This window comes from Haliotis asinina, chromosome 8 (assembly GCF_037392515.1).
Source record: "Haliotis asinina isolate JCU_RB_2024 chromosome 8, JCU_Hal_asi_v2, whole genome shotgun sequence".
Lineage (NCBI taxonomy): Eukaryota > Metazoa > Mollusca > Gastropoda > Lepetellida > Haliotidae > Haliotis > Haliotis asinina.
In genome coordinates this window covers 15,439,269-15,455,753 of record NC_090287.1, presented here as the reverse complement: position 1 = coordinate 15,455,753, position 16,485 = coordinate 15,439,269, and the positions used below count along the sequence as shown (strand labels likewise).

General features: G+C 36.7%; 1 protein-coding gene across 10 annotated transcripts in view; it reads left to right on the top strand.

Moving 5' to 3' along the window:
• Nucleotides 1-15,690, top strand: part of LOC137293622 (serine/threonine-protein phosphatase 2A 56 kDa regulatory subunit delta isoform-like) — a 48,900-nt gene extending 33,210 nt beyond the window's left edge. The window contains exons 8-17 of one of the 10 annotated variants that reach the window (XM_067824271.1): nucleotides 255-326; nucleotides 2,427-2,589; nucleotides 3,517-3,567; nucleotides 3,733-3,852; nucleotides 5,406-5,530; nucleotides 6,382-6,483; nucleotides 7,306-7,378; nucleotides 8,379-8,513; nucleotides 12,111-12,119; nucleotides 13,359-15,690. In XM_067824271.1, coding sequence (XP_067680372.1) covers nucleotides 255-326; nucleotides 2,427-2,589; nucleotides 3,517-3,567; nucleotides 3,733-3,852; nucleotides 5,406-5,530; nucleotides 6,382-6,483; nucleotides 7,306-7,378; nucleotides 8,379-8,513; nucleotides 12,111-12,119; nucleotides 13,359-13,496 — 988 coding nt within the window. In that variant the 3' untranslated portion in view covers nucleotides 13,497-15,690. Of the gene's footprint in view, nucleotides 1-254; nucleotides 327-2,426; nucleotides 2,590-3,516; nucleotides 3,568-3,732; nucleotides 3,853-5,405; nucleotides 5,531-6,381; nucleotides 6,484-7,305; nucleotides 7,379-8,378; nucleotides 8,514-9,921; nucleotides 9,954-10,559; nucleotides 10,597-11,067; nucleotides 11,091-12,110; nucleotides 12,120-13,358 lie in introns of all 10 variants that reach the window. The other 9 variants (XM_067824276.1, XM_067824274.1, XM_067824278.1 and 6 more) reach the window with 9 other exon arrangements.
• Nucleotides 15,691-16,485: the final 795 nt, after the last annotated feature.

The following is a 16,485-nucleotide window of genomic DNA, read 5'->3' as shown; positions in this document are numbered from 1 at the left end:
TTACCATGATATTGCTGGAATATTGCTAAAAGCAGTGTAGAACCATAATCACTCATCACTCACTGTAATGTAATAGGTCTTCATTTTCCTGATTATTTGGAATATTGTAAAAGTGTGTAATATGACAAGAAGTTTCCTAAAAGAGGTTACAATATAGTATCTGTACTTTGATTAGAAAGCATGCTCTCAATGTTGCACTTAGCTTTATTCCATTGGATGGTTGCCAGTTGTTTCCTTCTGGTAAGGTGTTTTAGTCTTTTTTCCAGGTTTATTTATGAAACAGAGCATCATAATGGTATTGCAGAATTGTTAGAAATCTTGGGAAGGTGAGTGAATTGTTTCTGCTTTATTTTCCTCAAAATAGTTTGTTTTTGATGAAAACTGTTATCCTAGTCTCTGAACGTAGTCTCATGACAGCCTAACCTCACATACTGTTTTTAGGATTTAGTCTGGTTTCTATGAGTAATTATATCCTAGTTTCTTTGCCTAATGATTATGTAGAAGGTTTATGATATAGCTAATACATTTAATGAAGTTTCTCAGGTGGGTCTTTGGTTGACATCTATTTATGTAAACTAAGTGATTTAATGTCGAAGTACAACATAGTTAGAAACTGTATCTGTTAAATGGCTAAGCTGTTAGTACTGAGCACACTCCCTTCAGAATATACATTAATTGTTTGGAGGTGGGCTAGCCTAGTGGTTAAAGTGTTTACCTGTCACGCCGAAGACCCACGTTCAATTTCCCACATGGGCACCATGTGTGAAAGCCCATTTCTGGTGTCCCCTCATTGTGAGAGTTTTGGAAAATGGCTAAAAGTGGCATAAAACTAAAGTCATTCACTCACTTATTGATTGTCAAGTTTGGAGTACTTGAAGTTCAGCTAGAATTATTATGTAGAGGTGAATGTGCCTGTAAGTAGTGAGCATACTGAGAGAGGCCCTGTTTTGTTTCTTTTCCTGATATGTCCATCAAAACTGTCAGTGATTGATGATAGCTAGAACACAGCCTAACCTTGATGTGCCAGAAAGAAATATTTTACCCACATAGAATGAGGCTTGTTGTTTATTGTATATTATGTATGTATTTCCTCATGTATTATGCATCCTGGTTTTCGGCAGTCTTAATTCTTGAATTATCAAATTTGGGTGATAATGTTTTGGTTTTTTTAATTATTGATTAAAACTAGGTTAAATTATGATGCAAGGAGCATTGAGAAGTTCTTTCAATGTCAGTTGTTCCGTTGATGTCTGTCTACCTTTGAGTTTAAGTACAGTGAGTCCTCAACATACCTCTAGCATCTGAAGCTATTGTCCTGACCTTTTCTCTTATGAGGAACATTATACAGATATGCACAGAATATTATGTCAAAGTTTGAGCATGATTATTGCCTTGTTATAGTGTAGATCTATGCAGTGTTGGCTCAAGAAATTATTTTGGAATGTTTTGACTCATCAAATTCAGTGAGGACCCCCTCTATTTTACATCTGCCCATCTATTTAACATTAGAGGGGGTCCAGAAACATTATTTTCATCAATTTGGACCCACTCAAAATTTCACCCAAATCTAACACTGTCTGTGTAAACATGCATCTAAATTTCAAGATCTAAATCTCAATAAATATTTCATATGGAAGACCCATGGTATTACACCCATGGTACAGACTCACCATTCTTATTTTCTGTTTCCTAAATGTATTGATGACTGGGCATTACAAAGCCGGACTGGCCATGAAACAAAAGTTAAGTGAGACCAAAACTGTTACTGGTTAATGTGTGATGATGTATTAAAGAAATGAAAAACACAGCCAACTGACCTGTATGCACTTCACATACATATAGTTTCAGTTTATTTTAGGGGGTCCTTCAGTTTTGGTTATGGAAACCATTGCTTCATTTGCTATTACATTAGGCTTGGTCAGTTTGGAGTTAAAAGAGAAAACATGCTATCTAACCAATTACAACAAGCAGAGATATGTGATAAATCAAAATGTGCAATGAAAGGTCCTTGTTACAGTTACTTGATTTTAAGCAAGTAAATTCCCAGAGCTGTTTTCAATAAATTCTTCATGACTGAAGCAAAATGCAGAATGTTAACAATCACACACAGTCAGATGCTGTGTATCACAGCAGTAAATAGTTTGAAAATACAATTACTATAAACCATAATTAGAACTGCATTAGTTAATTTGATGATCTTTCTCTTTATTTTGACACTTCATATGAAGATTCTTGAAAAGATTTTGGGAAGCAATGATCGCTCTGCTTTGCACCCTGGATAGTGTTATGTCGAAGTGTAAGGTATTGAGGACTCATTGTATCGACAGCTTTGTTTGGCAACACATCTAACTGGAGCAACAGTATATCTTTGCTGCATGATTATACAGAATATATGTGACTAAAAAGCTGTTTCATGTTTGTTTCAGTATAATAAATGGGTTTGCTCTTCCCCTGAAGGAAGAGCACAAAGTATTCTTGCTGAAAGTATTACTCCCTCTGCATAAGGTGAAATCTCTAAGTGTGTACCACCCTCAGCTGGCCTACTGTGTGGTGCAGTTCCTAGAGAAAGACCCCAGTCTTACAGAACCAGTAAGTTAAGGCTTCTTTCAGTTGATTATTTTTCTGTGTTTTGTTGATTGTCATGGTATAGTATCTTTCACTGAAAAACAGTGGTGTTTGCTGTACATGACATTGGTGTTGTTCCCATCTATGTTGTGTCTATGTACAGAGCATCTGCCCAGGGAGCAGTAGCTAGTGGATTCTACCCTTGGCCACATCTCAAGGACATCATTCCAGAACTGCATCACTGCACTCTGGCACAACTCTAGTTAACTAGGGATTAGTAATAACCTTTGCATGAGTCTGTGTCAGAATCTTTGCCCAGCCTATTGGTTATGCACCCACTTGTCACAAAAAGGCTTGGGTTCAGTATCCAATTTTGTTGTATAGAGCTGTGAGGATATATCGTAGTATCGATAATCATGATACTTTATTGAACGATAAATGTATCGATACTATTTTTCGTATTGTGATACGTATTGTTGACCTCAAAATTGTTGTCAGAAGAAATTGACATCTATGTCAATATTTACTGTTACTTGATATCAAAATATATGTTTCTAAAGAAAATAACTGAAGATAGCATATCATGAAATGTACCGAATCGTATCTTATTGTTCCAAGATATCGCGATATATATCGTATCGTGAATTTTCTGTATGGTCACAACTCTAGTCCCTTACCATATTATTGCTGGATTACTTTTAAAAGCAACTCCCTTGCTACAAAGATTGTTTGACTGTTAGTGCACTGTGTCAGAAGAGAGACTCAAAGTTCAACGATTGCATGTAACTCTTTGGCTTGTTACTACAAACTGTGTTCTGGCACTACTCAGCCCAAAGCTTACAGTCTGAAATGTTTTACGTCTCTGGCCCAAATTGTGATCATTTCAGTGAAATGATAATTTACCTGCAGAGAGACAGGACCATATTCTTCAGAATATTTTGTTGTTTCCAGGTTATCATGGGGCTGTTAAAATTCTGGCCCAAAGTGCACAGTCCAAAAGAGGTAGGTGTCGTAACTTTTAGTATAGAACAGTGTGAAATATTGACTTGTGTTGCTATTGCGTGTGAGTATAGTTATCCATTAAGCCTGTTCATGTATTTGGAACCATGTGATTGATGGCTTTGTTTCAACTTGGCCCATGGTACAGTTCTAGAGGGATTGTTGTAGGTGATGTTTCTGAATGAGCTTGAGGAGATCCTTGATGTGATAGAACCTGCCGAGTTCACTAAGGTGATGGGTCCCCTCTTCAAACAACTGGCCAAATGTGTCTCAAGTCCACACTTCCAGGTATTTGTGCCCTCTTATTAAAGCAGTATCGTAGCAAGCAGTTTACAATAGACCATACAATCATCATACACTGAGTAAATGTTATATAAACATAATCGAATGTAATCATACAAGTGATTAGGAATGCTCTTCAGTAAATTGTTGACATGGTTAATGCATGTTTCCAAACATTCCAAAAAGAACATTCCATGGATTGTCTTGTGGCCATTCCTGATGTTGTTATCCTCTTGCAGCCCGCGGTCACCATTCCTCAAGGAGGCTGAGAGGAGTGTTTGTGTAGCCCATTGCCCAGTGTGTGTAGTTGAGGCCCTGTGTGTGTCCTATGTACTATGGACTAAACAAGAAAAGCTATCTGTATTTGCAGGTTGCAGAGCGGGCTCTGTACTACTGGAATAATGAGTACATCCTTAGTCTAATCAGCGACAATGTTAGTACCATCCTCCCTGTAATGTTCCCAGCTCTCTATAAGACCAAACAACATTGGAACAAGTAAGATTGGTCACTTCCTAACCCTACTTTCATACTTATGTCCATCCGTCCGTCCAGCCACCCCTACATGTGTGCATGCCAACTTGCGGTTGGAGATGGTTTTGCCTGCAGTATGCTTGCAACCAAAGATTTGAAAATTCTTTGACAAGTTCCTTATTTTTTCACTCTTGATATTACATTCTAACTGTGAACAAAAAACTTTTACAAAATTCAACCATAGTTATCATTTCTCTGAGTGTATGGATGTGCAAACGTTTGGAATCTACATGCCATTACATTTGGAAATGCCATTCAATTATCAAAATTCTTCATTGGAGAAATTGTCATTTTGGAGTTTGGGGTAAGCTGCAGCCATTTCATATCTGAGCCTGGTTGTCTGTGCACAATGCCTCGTTTCCATGGTGACCGCTCCCCTCTTGCCCTGCCTGAAAGAGCGCTGCCTCAGGCTCCCCAGGCCGCATCTGATGCCTTTACCTAATGGGGAAGTCCATCAAGGGGCACAAAATGGCCTCATTAATTCTGTTATTTTCCCTAATGACAGGAATCATTTATCTTATTGAAAACAACTCAAACTGGTTTTGCTTATCAGTTACCTTGAATTAGAAATCTTTCTTCTATTATACTGGTTAATGCAGCATGGAAAAAGTGCTTAGCCATTCTTGCATCTTGCAAGATTATATTTTGCCAAATTTTGAAATTTGGAAAACATTTGTTGTTCCAGTGTTCAGTGGGATTGAACAGGCTGCTGCCTTGTATTCCAAATGTTGGAGACAAATTTGGCACATTTGCATAAAATTTGCACAACAAATAAATCCTGGACTGTCTGTGTCCTCCCATCCTAATACATGGAGCCCGATAGTGTAAAGGTGCCAGATAAGCCATACATTTTTCACATGATTTGAGTTCGGACTTCTTTCTTTCAGTTCCCCATGTGTCTCTATGCTCTGCATTGCATGAGTGATTCTACCTCGTACATATATATATATCTGTCATACATACCTCTGTATTGGATCCATTGTCATGCTTGTCATCAGTTCTTTTGCTATTTTTGTTTCATCGTCCAGGTTGCCGAGCGAGCACTGTATTTTTGGAATAACGAGTACATCTTGAGTTTGATCAGTGACAATGCCTCTGCCGTTTTGCCAATCATGTTCCCCGCTCTTTACAAGAGCAAGGAGCATTGGAACAAGTAAGCTGCTAACATTATGCGCGTTAGTTGACGCTGAATATGCCAGTTTAAACACTTTGCTTTTGGGGTCATTGAGGTGGCCAAGTGGTCATAGTGTTTGTGCACCACACAGAAGGCCAGTGTTCATTCCCCACATGGGTATAATGTAATCCCTTATCTGGTTTCCCCAACTGCGATATTGCTGTAATATTGCTTAAAGCGGTGTAAAACCATTTCCACTCACTAACTCAATTTGCATAGGTAGGGATGGTACAGATGCGCATTAAATTTCATGCAAGCTTCCTCTTACCACAGAAGCTGGATATAAAAAGCTGATTGATTATGGAAGATAAAGTTTATTCTTTAGCTAGATGTTTTCACAAAAGTCATTAGAAAAACCTGGAATCAAACTTCATGCGTAACATTGCCATTCATTTGATATCTTCCATCAGTTGATGTTTTGATTCACTGACAAGATTTGATACCTTTACTTTGGTTGCACTACTACCACTTTGGTTAGCATGAAGGTGGTTCAACAGTAATCATCTTTATTTTGATGGCATGATATTGCAGCTGATGTTTTTGTGTGTGAGTGCTGCGCATGTAGATTCTCACATCAACAGCTGTGTAGGGATAATATTCTATATGTACTGAATGTTGTCAAAACCATGTCTTGCACACTTGACTTAATGTAAAACTATAGTCACTTACTGATCATAAAGTATGTCTGTTTCAAATCAGCAGAATATTAAATGCTAGTGTTATGTTATTAAATCATTCGTAATTATGTTTTTATTGTTGAACATTTGAACTGCTGTGTAAAATGACACATAGTTTATGCTGGGTTGTAACTGAGGAATGATTGGTTGCAGGACAATACATGGGTTGATCTACAATGCTCTGAAGCTCTTCATGGAGATGAATCAGAAGCTGTTTGATGATTGCACTCAGCAATACAAGGCAGAGAGACAGAAGTGGGTGTTCGGATTTTCATCAGGCAGTCACTTGAACAACTGAAGATCTGAGTTAGAAATGGCCTTCAGCAATCCATGCTTGTCGTAGGAGGCGACTAACTTGATTGGGTAGACAGGCTCTCTGACTGCTTGACATATGAAATTGTAACACAGTTCTGTAGATCGATGCTTAGCTGTTGATCACTGGATTGTTGGTCCAGACTTGATTATTTACACCATAGCTGGAATATTGCTGAGACAAGTGAGAGAGATGTTTAACAACAAACCAACTTAACCAACCTCATCTTGAATACCACATCTAGCCTTACAACTAACCTCACTTTCAATGTTTTGTGGAGGTGAAATGCATTCTCAGATTTGACATTACATTTCTAATGTTTCATCATGGTATTGCTGCAATTTTGAAAAACTGATTCAGTTGAAAAGTTATGTTGTTGTTGAGAGAACCAAAAACAAAAAAACCAACGTAAACTGACACTGCAATTTGCATCCATCACCAGTGATGTGTCTCAGACACTGTAGGTTCCTTTACCCAGTTTTATTATGTAAAAGACTTTTTGAGACTTGCAGAATAATTGTAGGCGTAAGCTTCCTCTGAGAAGAAGCTAAAGGTATTCTTCGTATTTCAACTATTATTCCTGCTTCACAAGCCAATGCTCATTTCAACCACCAGTTTGTTTTTCATGATACTGCTGGAATATATATTGGCAAATTATTTACACTCTCTCACTACATTATTTTGTAGTCTGTAATAAATTCTCTTTCTTGGAATTAAATAAAATATGCAGACAACACTTTGCTAAGGATTGGTGATTCTTTCAGGGAAAAGGAGAAAAACAAACAAAGAGAAGAAGCGTGGACCAGAATCCACACCCTGGCCAAGGACAATCCACAGGTAGGTGTGCACTGACATTGATGGCAGAACCCTGCATTCAAGTGCTGACATAGAAACAACATTCAGGCACAGGTGCTCAATCAGTATATGTTATCAATAAGGTTAACTGATAGGTAACAGTAATGTGTGGTTATAAAGTAATTAAATGTTTTTTGTTTTCAAAATATGACTTTGTATGGTTTTGTTTGATCTACAGTTACCCTATTCCATACAGTATCTCAGCCCTTCAGATAACGCCAGTTGGGTATTTAGGGGAAGGACTTCTGATAGTAGAAATACTATGTTTGTTGGCATGAGATTCTATTTACATTAATAAGAGTATCAGACAAGACTTCATTGTGTTGCGGTGCAGATGGGAGATAGGTCAGGGAATTACTTTTTAATTTTGTCGTAACTGAATTATGTATCGTGTGAGTGCATTGTTTGTTGTTAGCTATTCTTAATGAGCACAGCTGGTGTCTGTTTCCATGGCAACATGAAGCATGCTAGGTAATCTGCCAAAGTATAGTAGATTGTGTTGCACGCAGCATGGAGCCTCTTTGAGTTGACCATTTCCCTGATTGTAAATTTCATCACTCAGAATGGGAATGAATCAGTCATTTAAGTCACCATTGTTTGTGCATGTATTTCTTTATTTGCCAAAACTACACTGACAATGATTTCAAGGAAGCAGTTTGTTAATAACATCCAAGAAATGTATTTATGAGCATGGATGTGTGTGACTAGCTGTTGTGTTACACCTTAGAATTTGTTTTTAGAACTTTTAGAACTTCTCACCCTCATTATATTTTATTTCAAAAAGACTCGGAGGAAACTAGTAAGCAGAGAATGAGTTTAAAAGGCGAAACATGCTTATTTATCTGGATGCTATATCTGCTTCTGTTAGTGGCAGTGTTTTGGTCTCGTTGCTTGTCACCGTATCAAGCTTCACAAAGAGAGAGTGCAGCTTATTAGCAAGGGGGACAATCGAGTCCTCAAATGTTTTCTTTTTTCATTATAGTTTAGATCATTAGGGAGTACCACACCGACGGATATGTCGGCCAACCCCGGTAACTCGCCGGTACCCAACAACACGGCAGAGGAGGAGGGGGACATGAACCTTACCATGGAAAAATTGGAAAACGAGGCTAAGGAGGTAGGCAGCTGTTTCGCTACCGTAGTGACGGCGCCACTCATTTTGCAGCCATTTGGTACTGGAATTAAAAGCTGATTTTCACATGGTGTGATCATCAGTTTTAATATATGTTTAAATGTAGGAAGATCATTATTGTAGTGTTGATTGCATTAATGTTAAGATTTGTTAAATGTAGTTATTTTTAAGAGCCATTGTTATTGTTTACAGCTCAGTTGATTACATTAGCTTACATATGAAAATCATTGGTTAAAGGGAGACAATCGTTTACCAAGGGACATAACTCTTTCAGCCAGAAGAAAGGTTACTCATTATGAACCATTTGAAGAAATTAATTCCTTATTTGGATCATTTGTTCATGGATGGATGAATTCAGTTTCCTTTCCACAGTTTCCCCCTCTTTATTTCCTTGTACACCTACCCCCACTTAGACTGTTTGAATGTGATTTCAGTAACACTTGCATTATCAATGAAGGATTGTGCATCATAAGGTTTCAGTATTTTTTCACTGACATTGAGTCATTTCATCCCAGCCTGTTCTGCTTTACACTGACTCACAAAGATCTGTTTTCATTCATAATTAGTGTGAATACATTGACTTGAAAGTCCTTATCAGTTTGCTTGTGACATGACTGAGCAGAATATTGCTATGTGCTGGTTTGAAAAGCACAGTTGATGCCTTGTCTGCAGATGTTTTGCTTGTGCTTGCTGTAGATCATTAACATTTCAATTGGATAGACACACATAAGTGACTCTTTTCAGCTTTTATCATGAGTAACCCATCCCTTGTCTAACAAGTAGTAGTTCAGGTTTTATTGAATAATCAGTTCGACATGTGTTGTTGTTTTTTTTAGTGTTATCCGATTCCCCTCATGTCTGAAGTTAATGAACTCTCCATTTTTCTGTAGTTCTCAGGTTTTCCTTTGACATAAGCTTGTCATCCTTTCCAAATTCAAAGTACATAGCAACTCTGTTTCTAGGGTGATTAATATGTCTTACATGTAAGACATCATGAGAGAACTTTCCTTATTGAACAGTAAGTAAATGATGTATGGATCTGCCAGTATACAAGCAAGGGTTGTCAGTTTCTACATGTTTTTCCGAGAAGAATATATTGGTGTCATTGGGTAGTTCTGCTTTCATGGAGAGTTACTGTAATACAAGGCTGTCTGTATGTTATATTTTGCATTAACTCTTTATGAAAGTAACTCAAATCTTTAAAGTTGCTGATTTTTTACTCTTGATATAAGGTTTAAAATGCATGTCTTCCATATATTCTTGGTCCTTTCACCCTGTCTGAAGAAGGGACACTTTGATGTACAAATTTTGTCAGTACCCTTCTAGTGCTGTGGTGCTATATGGAAGTGAACAGTTGCAATGCAGAAAATGATCACATATTTTGTCCTTCCAGAGTTGCAATCGGTAGCAGCAACCGTTTAACTGGTAGGACTTGGTCTTCAGTGGTTTGGATAGTTTTATTTTCATTTAATCCCTTTTGCTTGATTTGCTTATTTTGTTTCTAGCTGACTAGAAGCAGAATGAACCCAATCACAGACTGGTGTTTGCTCACAAGGCAATGGTCACATCACTCTGTAACTGTCACTAAGTCCATACAGTTGATACCACTTGAAATCTAACAAAGTGTGCTGTTGCGTCATTCACCTGTGGCCAGTTTGGAGAACTAGCACACTAATGGAAGAAATATTTTCACTTTTCTGTGCTTTGCCTGTCACAGGATTCTCATTGAAGTTTGTCATGTTAGCATGGACTTTCCGATCTATAGCATCAGTTTCATCATGTTCATTTTCTTAGAACAGTATTTGGATATCAGTGTTCCCTGCTGTCCATATATTTAACTTGTCTGCTAGCTTTTAGATAGAGCAACAAAAAACTGAAGACCAAAGTAGTATATGTTTCTTATCAACTAGACAAGACCACCCATTGTCACTTGTTTTGCCCATTTGCAATTCTTATCAGTATATGTTTTTTCATGGTTAATTAGGTAGCACATATGATTTAATTTTGATTTTTTGGTTTAATTATTTTCAGCTGTCTAAAGTTTTTGGGACAATCCGACATCGTTTTGGTAATTGGTGTTTTAGTGGACACATTTTGCGTGTTCATGTAGACAGGCTATCTGCTGCTATCGCTGTCAATAGTATCATCTCTTAAACCCACTCTTTTCTAACGTGTTGATTTTTAGGACTCAGTCAAACATCTTTTTTTCACATTTTTGTCACGATTTTCATGATAGATCTTAAAAATTTGGACTGTGTAGATTGAAACATTGACATAAATGCTGTGGAATCGGTAAGCAGGCCATCACTCATGATGCCAGAGAATCGCACATCACGTCACATGTCACGTTCCCAACAGGGGATGATTTCTTTCACATACTGCTAATACATCACAACTGTGTGATCTTGCTCCTGTCATAGATTTCACCAACATTCCTAATTCCATTACTGCCACTTCAGATTCTTTGTAACATGAAGAGCTTTGGAAAACTTATCTCTTCTAATTTCCTTTTCAAGTGTAATGGTATTCATATTTTCAGGGGGAAAAAAACTGTTTTAGAAGGTAACTTCTTGGAATGCGTTCAACATATTTGGCATGAGTATAACAGGTGTTTGTCAACAAATGTAACACATTGTTTGGAAAGTGATTCTCCATTATGCATAGAGTTACTTCTAAAATTTGGGCATGAGCATTGAAGTTTCAGAGTATGATTTTATACTTACATAAGTTGTTCCATTGGTGAAATAGAAGAAACAGTTATTAACAATGATCCCTGTTTTGCATGGGCAGGTTTTGGAAAGTGGGTTTGTTTTGGTTTTTTTCCCTTTCCTTTTCTTTTATATGGTCATAAGTATTAAGGCATTGTCTGATGGATGTCTTTTTTCATTAATTTGATTCTGACAGTCACTTGATGGTTGGAGTAAAATTATTATTGTTGTTTACCAAATTACTTTATGGTCTTAATTTAAATGTAAACTTCCTACTTCTGTCAAGGTTTCAAGTTGTGCAGAAAACATTGTGATCAAATATTCTGATAACTCGTTTTGAAATGAAGTTGTGTTAATGTGAGAAAAGTGTTTTCTTTATTTTGGTATATTCCAATAATTGGTTCCACAGCAACTGTTAACACTGAAAATATTTCATGAAGGACTATTCACTGACAGTCTTTCACTGTGCAGCTTAGTTAGAGAGGGGTGAATACACTCAGACTGTTGATTCTTTATGTTTATCAATTTTAGACATTGCCCAGGCTTGGAATGCAAAAAAATATGTTTGATAGAATGTGTCCCAAATTATTTTCAAACAGTCTAGGTGGGTATGTGTGGAAATACTCTTGAACTTCGATATGCCACTTCCTTGTGCACTTTTTTGCTGATATTCTTTCAAGGTAGTTTTAAATTTTCATTGTAAGAGTGGTGCGTGGACCTGGAACCAATATTTGGGTTGAGCATGAAACCCAAGTGTAATTCAAGTGGAAAAAGATCAGTATTGGTTTGGCCTGTTTTACTAATATTTATTGTAAAGTGTGAAGAAAAGAAATAATTGTCAAATTATTGTATTGTTTCTTTTCTTGCATGTAAGGCGGAAAAGGTAATATGTCTTTTTTGAGAAGATTGTTCAAGGTGGACATTTTCTTGTTGATGTTTTGGTTTACATCAGAAACATTTGAGTCTACTATTCCGAACTAATTTCTTGTCTCGTTTGAATGATGTTAAGTGTATATATTTAAACAACTATTAGCAAAGACCAACTGAAATTTTGCTAAACTTCCAGTTCGGACTAGTGGCTTATGTCACAGACTGATGTTGAATGTATTGTAAGGCAAACTTCAGGTTTGATTCATTTGTTTGAAGTTTCGTTTTTGTTTTGCTATTTTGGGAGAGCTTGATTTATTGAGATTCAATGCATGCCTGTTTACGCCAGAGTAGCGGCACAGCTACAACTAATCAATACTTTAGAGACATTCAGGCTTGGTGCCATTTCTTTTTCCTTCACTTAAATTTAATATGTTGTTCCTATTCTCTTTCCAGTATACATCAGAACATTGATGCCAAGTTTTAAATTTGATCACATATAGTTGCCATTTTACGAAATTTAACAACACTTGGAACTTTTGCTAACAGTTTAGAAAGTATACTGGATCTGTATAACAGTACGTGTGCATCGAAATATTTAACCCATAACTTATAAAGAAAAACTGTTATTGACATCAAAACACTAGACAACATCTTAGCAAGTGTAGAGAAGTTGCTAGTTAGGAAGTTGCTCTGATTGATGACATTGAGATCATATCCGTGTGGTACCTGCATCTTGACTGCTGATAAATCACAAGTTGATGTAACTGAAACAAATACAGATAACAATTTGTCAGCTGTCCCCACCAGGACCACCTTGGTCCTGTGTGCATGTTTGACAGTAAAAGAAAGTTTTGCCTTTATGGGGCAGTTTGCGTAAAAATCTGTAAGCAAACACAAAATGTAAGATGTTGGAAAGCTATTTTTCATTTGATTGGGTTCATATTTTGAGTTAGCAATAATTTCTTAGTTGCACCTTTGACCAGGAATAGTTGTTGTTTTGTTATTTTTGTATTAGACTAGATTGATATTGTACTGGTCTAAATTTGTCATACCATGTTATGAAGGTGTATTATGCTGGTCTATATTTAACATGCATTTATTAGCTATGATTCTAGAATCAGTATTGCAAACTTCCGAAGATAATTGATGAGAAGTTCATTTGATTGATATGTAATTTTAAGCATTTTTTCTTAGTATTTGCTGGTCAGTTTAACAATGACATTCATTTATGTTTTTTGCTTTTTCATTCCAGATTACCAAGAAAAAACCAAAAGACAAGCCCCTTTTACGACGTAAATCCGAATTACCACATGACATGACTATGATTAAAGCATTGGAGAGCCACACACGGTCAGATGAATATCTGACTAACACCTCCGAAAGCAATTGACGACGATGGATGAGCGTCTCCAGAGGCAGAGGATAGCAGGGGATGGGTGTTGCCTTAGACTAACCAGGGCAGGAGGGAGGGGATTTGTGGCTTTAACCACCCCATCCTGTTGCCCCATTGACCAAATGTAGAGATGAAGAAAGCATGCAGTTTGAGCAGCTCTCAATATCTGCGACTGAAGTAGTGTAGATAGAAAACACTGACAAGTTATTGTACATAGCCCTGATCAATGATACTGTTTTATTGTTTGTGTACAGGCATAGAGTGTGCGCTATCCACCACCAATCTGCCTGTGTGGTAGCCCACACCATTCTGCAACTAATAATGTTCAAACTGCTTGCTTCCTTCCTCCTCCAAGCTTGTAGGTCGGCCTTTTCGGCTTCCATATTGAGGTTTGAAAGAGAGGCTGACATTGAATGGAATATTAGATGTGTGACAAGGCACTTAACGTATTATTTATTTACTCTCTGAGAGGTGAGGACTGTGAGTTTGGTGCGAGTATACCCACAAGAGGCATAGGTAGTCAGAATATTATTACTACCATATGTTTGACCTTTCATTCGCATAAGACAACCCACTTTCAATCAGGTGGTAAATCATGTAACTATTGAATGCGTGTGTTTGTGACTAGTCCATTGATTTCACACTCTTTCACGATAATCAGCTCACTCACTTGTCACTCTTCAACTTTGTTTGTGTGTGTGCATGTCTGTGCGAGAGTGTGTATTATGATCAATCTCCACTTCCACTCTTTTCTTACCTGTTGGCTCAATCTTAATTTACGGCTCATAATTCCAGTCACTTGTTGACGTTTATTTCTCAACATGCGTGTTTGTTCTTCATAAATTAAGCTTCCAATACTTTTGAAAGAGTGACACTTTTTTTTTTACCCAAAGAAACAACGCTGTGTGTGTGAATAATTCTTTTATCTTTTTGTTTGTCCTAAAAGTCTTGTTTTTGAAGTCTCGTGATGTACAATCATGGGATTTCTATATTAAGAGTTCTGACTGAGTTATTTGTTAAGTGAAAACCCTTTGCTGTATACCTGATATACTCCAGAATGATGTACTGTTGCGCAGGTAATTGCATTATAGATGTATTACTTGCAGATGCATATGTTTTATCTTGACTGTAAAGGAACCAAAATTATAGGATAGAGAAGTGTACATTGTTGAAGACTTATCTTTGTATACTAATATATACTGTACTTTGTATTATATAGGTTCTGTGCTTAATATGCAAACTGTGTCCACGCATGATCAAGAAGCATGTTATTTTCCTCTGGTTAGGCCTTGTTGGATTTTCTTCCTGATAAACAACGCATGTAAAGCCCATTTTGTCAAGAGTCTTGAAATTTTGTCTGATCATGATATTACTGGTAACTTTCTGATTGATAAAGAATTTATCAATATAATTAATGTAATAATTATTCTTAAGAAGAAATTCAGTTCTTTATTGATCTTGTCTGATTTTTCAAGTAATTTTTTAGAAGGGTGCATTGAGAATATGTCACTCTAAAATTTTCACTGTGACCATTGCACAGCCAAAGCAGCATCTGGAAACAGCATTTATCTAAAGAAAATTCAACATTGTCTGTAACCTGTTAAATGCCCGGTTGAGAAAAAGTAATATTTTAGCTTGTTCGAATGAGACTGGTATGCAAGCTTGCGTATGGTATGAGAGAAATTATGAGCAATGCTCATTGTTATTGTTTCCGGCTTATTGCATTGAGCCGCATGAGTGATGTATGTCATTGTATGTAGTGATATCAAAGTGGTCATGAAATTCTGTGAAGCCTTTTGAGGGCATTTTTTTATTTGAAACAATCCTTTTCTAACATTTCAGAAGGCAACCGAACATCTGTGATTATCTCCTTGGTGTAATGTTAGTGGTTGTCATTGGAGCATCAGTTTGCAGTGTGCGCCATCAGTGGAATGTAGAACCATGAAGTCTCTTGTTGAATGTATAGGATTCATGACATGAACTATGTTAATATCTTCTCACTGTTTCTCAGGCTGGAGATGTTATTTTATTCAGCAAGAAAGCTTTTAGAGGTAAGGAGTAAAACCAGTTTTATAATGATGGTGTCCTTTTATCTGCATATGAGTATAATATGAAACCTTGATAATCACTTTGTTGAGACCATAACAATGTTCAAATGTGGGACTTTTAATGTAATAAATGCATATTTTTATTGAAGGGTTTCTGTTATTTTCAACGTACATTCATCAGTGTAATAGTAGAGTTATTGGTTTACTTATGTTGCACAGCTGAAATATTCATAAACAGAAATACTGAGAGAAATAAAATAAAGGATCACAAGAAAATTTATATGTTTCTGCAATATTTTCCAGTTTTTAGCACCAGCTTTGAATTGTGCTGTTCTGATGAAAACTGAAAAATAAAGGAACTCTTCAATTTTCCTGTGATCCTCTGTTTTTCTCAGTATGTATGCTACTCAACATAAATTTTATGGGAGAATGGTTTCATCAGCACTGCAGGGGCAGTGGTGTGTTGTGGATAGGAAAATGTGCCAGAAAAGTTGGATCTATTTCTGTCCTACTTTTCATCTTGAATAGAAAAACATTAATACATTCTTATCAACATATCAGATGCTAATTTTCTTTGCAAAAGTTGAGTAGTGTACATGTCATGATGAAAATATTCAGCATTGTTAATGGACTAGAAAGCCATAGGAGGTGGGATCACATTGGATTCTTGAAGACTTCAGTTCATCAATGCTGATTATGAAAATGCATATAAGTCTTGTGCACTTAATCATATTCATAATTTGTGTATGTAATGTACTGATGGCTCATATATTGGGACTCTGAATTTACTCTATAACCTGTGCGGGTCTGTCAAAATATTCTAAAACCACCCAAAATGCTGCAATACTGTTCTTGCTTGTTCAAGGTTGTAAGTCAAACTTGGGTTGTTACGCAGCTGTTGAAGACATAATGTCAAGCACCCTTCCCAATACATGTTC